At 36.7% G+C, this 6,669-nt stretch overlaps 1 protein-coding gene across 6 annotated transcripts; it reads right to left on the bottom strand.

Moving 5' to 3' along the window:
* Window positions 1-35: 35 nt before the first annotated feature.
* On the bottom strand, window positions 36-6,608 carry LOC147871041 (uncharacterized). Of its 6 annotated transcripts, XM_087341448.1 has the most exons (6): window positions 6,364-6,608; window positions 5,705-5,888; window positions 5,244-5,357; window positions 3,755-3,917; window positions 2,607-2,865; window positions 36-2,144 (listed from the first exon to the last, which is right to left on the bottom strand). In XM_087341448.1, the coding sequence occupies exons 4-6, from the start codon at window positions 3,768-3,770 to the stop codon at window positions 2,078-2,080; spliced, it is 342 nt and encodes a 113-aa protein (XP_087197574.1). In that variant the 5' UTR covers window positions 3,771-3,917; window positions 5,244-5,357; window positions 5,705-5,888; window positions 6,364-6,608; the 3' UTR covers window positions 36-2,077. The 6 variants fall into 6 exon arrangements, with proteins under 6 accessions (XP_087197574.1, XP_087197576.1, XP_087197573.1 ...); XM_087341450.1 differs by lacking the exon at window positions 5,244-5,357 and having other exon boundaries at window positions 6,276-6,608; XM_087341447.1 differs by lacking the exon at window positions 5,244-5,357.
* Between the last annotated feature and the right edge of the window lie 61 nt (window positions 6,609-6,669).

The following is a 6,669-nucleotide window of genomic DNA, read 5'->3' as shown; positions in this document are numbered from 1 at the left end:
TGAAATCCTACTTTTTTTCAATCAACATTTCCATTGACCAATTTCTGAATAATCAGTTTCCTTCACGTTTTTCTTATGGCTGGTACTGGCCAGTGTACTCTTCAAAACTCAACCCATGCAATTTCTTCTTATAATACTGTTTACAGGAATAATCCGCAACACAACTCAAGATCTGAAGCCGCTATCAGCACCAATGAACAAGCTTCGGTTGGCGTAATGCAACAGTACCAAAGACAACTGCAGTTTTATAAACTGACGGTGCACGTATCAAAATTGTTTTCATTTGACTTTCACTCTCGAGGCTGCTGTGTTCAGGAACATGAAACGTGATTATGTTTGTCACATAATTTGGTAAATATATGCAATTAGAAGTCCAGCATCTTTTGGAAACAACCTGAACAGATGGTTCAGTGTTTAGCATTTAATGAACTTATGCAACAGTAATGCTGTAAAGTCAGTCTTCAAGAATGTTATAAAGAAGCGTGAGATTCTGCTGCCTTCACTAGAGTTTCACACTTTACAGTGCATCATTAACTAATTAATCTATGTGGTAGAAATCACCGATCAAGTCACGTGTGTAAAACACACAACTTTACCCAGTTTGAGGGCCCACAACAATGTCATGAGGTCGATCCAGCTCGGTGTGTACGAGTGTACGTTTCTTATCTCCAGTTAATTCACATCAAGTCCTGCATCTACCCAATACACACGCATGCCCACCCAGTTCAAAGCAAAGCCCCTGTGGGTCTACCAAGTTTGATGCTTGAAAATAAACATATACATTCACTTCTGAAATGGCTGATCGAGAGACGGACAGATTCAAAACATTCTATACCATTTGCAGGTAAATGAATTCCCACTGCTTGGATTGTTCAAACATATTCGAGACAAAAATTCAGAATGAGCAACACAATGAGAAATTCGGAGCCCTCTGTGCAGACAACATACTGCTCAGATTTTTCAAAACCTAAGAAAGTTGGACTTAGTTACATTTCTGTCACTATAAAATGTTGGTGTCATGTATTCAAGAAATGCCTGTTTCAATAAAATGTAGTTGTAATAAATATGCAAACCAACGTCATTAATGTGATAACCAATTAACTTGTACATGGGCATAAAAAACCAAGAACGATAAGTTGGTTATGTGACTGGCTACTGGCTATCCTCCCAAGTGAGGCAAGGCCTTTCCTGTTTGCAACCACCTGCAGAATGGCTCAAACTAACCACTCACCACATTTAGTGACCTGGTGCCAAAATATTAGATTACTTCTCAACTCCCACATCTTCATTGCATGGTGCTTAGATTTACGAGAAACTTTAACTTCTTTAAAGTTTGTTGGGAGATGATATTTTTATAATTACCTTCATTATATTGAGATACAGTTGTGTAATATAGGGAAGGCAGAGGGAAAAGTCTCTCAAAGATATATCTTTGCAATATAAAACAAAATTACAAGGCTGTCAATTTCGGAATTCTAACCCTGGAGAAACTTCAGAAAATAATGAAAAACTACAGTCGGGATAGCTTCTGGATTCAAGTCCCAAATAAAGATGGTTTCTGTAGCTCGTGAACTAAACCCAATAGAAGAATGGTACCACGACAAAAGTCTGCGTTTCGATAAGATTACAGACACCAAAACCACCTCCAACAACAATAATAAAATAAACAAAAGGAAAAACAACAATGTCTGTAGGCATAGCAGCAATAGCCATAACAATGACCACTTGGACCACTGTTGCTGAAAAATGTGAGACATGGATGAGCATGCTACAGCGTACCATTCAAATTTCAGGCTACAAAGTTTCACATCTGTTTAAATTTCATGTAAGTTTCAGAAAAGTATCAGATCCTTAAAACACTTGCTGATCGCCTACCACAATGATCACGTCATCTCGCTGCACTCTCCGCGACTGGGGTTTGATTCGATGTTGAGGACAGATCATAGAAATAAGACCTCCTGATCATCTTGCCATGGTGGTCAGACCAGAATGTAGTTTGGATTTGTTAGATCCCATAATATATCCACTGACTCCACTTTTTGACCACGGTCATTAAGTGATTTGCTAAGGGCATGGATTAGAGAGTTTTCACCAGGTCTCTTAGATCCATTTCAGCAGCAACAATGAAGTGGACAGGTTTTTCCCTGGAAAGTGCAAACATTAAACATGAATTTGACGTAAGATGTGTCAGTCTTCATTTGCCTACATTTGGAAACAATGAAAAATTACATGTACGTATACATCAGAATTACCTGCAGAAAATCAAAATCTTTTTTACATGTACATATCCTCCTCTGGTAGAGTTAGAAACCAAGTTTTACACCCATACAGAACTACAAGTAAAATGTTAGTTTCACATATTTTAGTTAACTTGTATTTAGATAGGATGGAAAAGAAGATTTTTTTAATAAAGTTATATCTGATGAATAAAAATATTTATGACAAAAAAAATACAGTCCAACAACAAGTGGATAAGTTAAGACAGCACAGAAGCTGTCATCAGCAATCTATTAGACAAATCATGATGCCCCTCAGCCCTAAAATATTTCTGCGTTTGTCTCGACAGAAATGAGGTCTTGAAGACCTGATATTGAACTAAATGTTACCTCTCGCAAAACAAGTCCTGTTCCTCGATGTTCCTTCCCCTATGAAGCCTGGAGCGCAGTGGCAAGAAAAGTTTCCTCCCTCCCTTCTTTTCTACACAGCTCTGTGAACAGGTTCCAAAATAACATGGTGGTAGAATGCAGTCTTCTTCATCAGAACCATCTCCAGAGTCATTAGATCCATCACAGCGGAATTTGCTGCTAACGCAGTTCTTGTCAGCACACTTGAATTGATCAGTACCACAGTGGCCAGACTGTCGACCTGCAAACAAATGACCATGTAGCTTGCAAAGATTCTACACAGATTCGTATGTGATCCTTACTAAGTGTAGCAGGCACATAAACAGAAATGACGAAAATTTCTTCAAACTTATGTCTCCCTGCTCCCTATAAAAAGAGAATAAATAAAACAGACAAAAGATAAAGGAAGAAACAATATAATTCGGTTCAAAATACGTACAATACCTTTAAATACTTATGTGATAAAGCTTTCTCCATCAAGAAATACAAATATAAGTTTGTATGATGTAAAACTTTCATGGCAACTAAGTATAATGAATTCTTCTCAGGCTACCGGCCATGTCAGGTCCGCAGGGTACTGAACTCCAGTACCCTCTGGATTAGGATGAAGATGGTTCTTGAAACCCAACACAGCTGGTAGCCAGAGAGGAATTTATTCTACACATAGTTTTTCTTGTATAAATCAGTCTCACCTGCTTCATTTTGATAAATGGAAGAAGTCTATACTCTTAATCTGTAGCTCTCATATAAAAATAACTGAATACATTTTCCTGTTTTAAATTTTCATATGTAAATTTATAAAAGTAATTAATGTTTCTACACATTATTTTCTCTTTCTGTGCGCACACATATATATATATAACAACTAACCAACTACCGAACTCCATGAAACAGAGTCCTCTTCTTGACAAAGTATTGGTATGCTCAAGAAATTTCCGACCCTTTATGGAAGCTGAAGATTTGCTACTGTCTTGACAACAGTCTACTATCAGTCGCTGTCAAAAAAGAAAATATAATGGTAATTTTTTCATAATTTCTAGTGTGACCTAAAAGGAATATAATAGCCAATCTTTACAGTATCACCCAAGCACCAACAAAATAAAAAAAGCTATGGATATCGTATCACTTACTGGTGTAACTTGTCATACTGAAGATGGCTGACTTTCGGGTTGTAGCACTGCATAGTTTGGTAAAAAGTTTACCAGCGTTTCAGAGATCCTTGATGTCTCCATCATCATGGCAAGGAGTAAGCCAAGTTGCTCTTGGTCCTGACGATGGGGGCAGCAAACACCTCTGAAATGTCGGCGAACTTCAGACATTTCCTCGAATATCTGATATTAATAAATACTATATCCTAATTCATAATAGTCTTTTGAATCACGTATTGAAAAACATGTTTGCGAGACAGAACGCACCATTTTAAAAAAAATTTATATACACTGAGTTTCGTCTGAGTTATCACCACAATCATCATCCCCCATCACAGTGCCAAGACTGGCTAATACACTGTTTATTTTGGCATGTGAACTGATAGTCTGGACATGACTCATTACAACTGGCTTCAACAGAACCATCACTGCAGTCTGTGTCTCCATCACATTTCCATTCTCTATTAACAAAGATTTGGCATAATAACTGTGGCATACTAAAATGCACACGTCATTTCCACAGGAATAAAAACTGATATTACAAAAATTCCTATTACAATTCAGATGGAATGTACCACTTCAAATCTAAGATGGATACCAGCCATGATGAAGGATATTTTCTGTGGTTTTCCTTGCTCTCACAAAGAAAGTGGCAGAGAACAAGTACAACTTATAACAAGAAGTACATTATAGTGAACAAAATCATTGGAACCATCAATTTCTTAAGGTTATGTATGTAGAAAAATGTAGTCTGCATTTGAGTAAACTTAACCAAGCCAAATGTCAGCCAATGAGAAATCATACGATTTCCCGTGCTGTAACGCAGAAACCGATTTTCATTTTCTTCAACCCAGCTGCACTATTTCTCTCACATTGTCCACATGTTTCCAATAGTAACACTGCCAGGAATGCATCCGTCAAGAATAACATTATTAATCTGTAGTGCCAAAGCCAGATAATCCACATAAAGTCAAAATGTCTTAAAACGGTCAAGCATGAAGTCTATATTCTTAAGATCCGACTAAATATAAATAACTCCATCTTTAATTTTACTGTCAAAACTATTAGTAAACTGAACTTATCATATATGTATTACATCTTCATAACAGAGAGACAAGAAATGTTATTAGATAGAAACAAATCATATTATAAAGTATACATTAAAATGATGCACCAACAGCGATACTAAGACTCACGTGCATTATCCATAACGACGTCTGTCACACAGATAACACGCATTCAACTTATCTAAATCACCCATATGTGGAACGAGTCATAGTACAATAAAAATACAGCAGGCACACAACTTAGGAACACAAAAACAGAACAAAGAAGCAACTGAGAGTACAATACACTTTGAACTATACATGATTTTTAATTGTTTAATATCAAAATACCACAGGTTTCAATGTAATAAAAACTTCCTAATATACTTTGAGGATTGCAACTGGTCTGTGAAGATCATACTCACTCTTATGTTGACTTTACAACAACAACAACAACAACAATAAGCTTCTCCAGAATAAATTCATGATAAAAATCAACTTTCTAAGTAAGTCTGAATCCAATTTTTGTTACAGTCAAACTGAAAAGAATACAGAAAAAATTTAATTTCACTGTTTGCTACATGCCAGAACAAAATTCACAGTAATCGTGCAGACGAGAGTATAGAATGAATTCATGTTATTGAACTTTTGTGCATTGGAATTGCCTTTATATTTTAATAAGGAAAAAATAAATCCTAGTTCCATAAATTTGTGAAAGATGATGAGGGAGAAACACATATTCATTGGAGGAAGCTATAAGATACCAAATTAACTAAACATGGTGTACATCAGGACAATATCCAGCCATAACATTCCTACCATAAATCAACGACTCCCACAAACCTTAGTAGAATCACTAATATATATACAATGCAACAGTTGTTACCTCTGCTTCCTGTTCATGCCTTATAAATCTGAGACTGCGATATAATCTTCCCTTGCATCTGCCCAAAATAGTTCATTTGCTTCATATGAGATGGTCAGAGCATTTGGCCAGCCCAGTGAATCATTGGTGTGAGCCATCCATTCCAGCCTTTCAAATATCTCCCCAGTCTGTCCAGTACATGCAACTGTAAAAAAACAAAATTGTTTTTACACAAGGGAACTCATAATAAGCCAAAAAAAATCATATTTCTTATTCTAATTCCAGAGGAAGGTACAATTCCCATTAAAAATATGACAATTAAGATATAAGTTGTTTACATGAAAGTAAGGATCATGTCTGCTGGCAGGCTTTAGTGTTGTTGGTGTTGGACCTGCAAGTTCTGCTACCAGTGAGTTAGTTAGATAGTATATAGATAAGAAGTATGCTATTTAACTCATGCAACTTACAACACTGTTTCTACTCCAGTAGTTTATAAGCTCTATACCAATAAAACATTTCTGATGAGAAACCATCTACATTTGAGTTCACGTAACAAACCTGAAGGCAACAAAAATTAGCAAACCTGAAATACCTTTTTGCATAAGATATGCAGCTACAAAGATTACGAACTGTTTTGTGACCATTTTTGTCATGTATTTGAATTATGATATGCCGCATACCTCAAGCTTTCCAACATACCACAGCACATGAAAACAGTTTCGAGGTCTCCGCCCCACTCTCCAATTAAAACCATTCTTGCCCGCCGGTTATTGGCCTACCTGCAGACATTCTAAAGTACCCTTTCTCACGAAACGTAGCCGCCAAGTTGTGACGTCACAGCCAAAGCCCACTAAACGCGAATGCCTGATCGGTAACACCAGTGGTACAAACCTCTCAAAAATCATTACCGTATGCACACTGGTGAGAAGCCTTTGAATGCAATGCAAAGTTCTCACTCAGTGCATCGTACAACACACATGGAAATG

This window comes from Zootermopsis nevadensis, unplaced genomic scaffold (genome assembly GCF_977971745.1).
Source record: "Zootermopsis nevadensis isolate Lab colony 2312 unplaced genomic scaffold, Znev_1.0 Znev_ptg000074l, whole genome shotgun sequence".
NCBI classification, from domain to species: Eukaryota; Metazoa; Arthropoda; class Insecta; order Blattodea; family Termopsidae; genus Zootermopsis; species Zootermopsis nevadensis.
The sequence above is the reverse complement of the archived record's forward strand: the minus strand, read 5'-3'. Positions and strand labels throughout refer to the sequence as shown.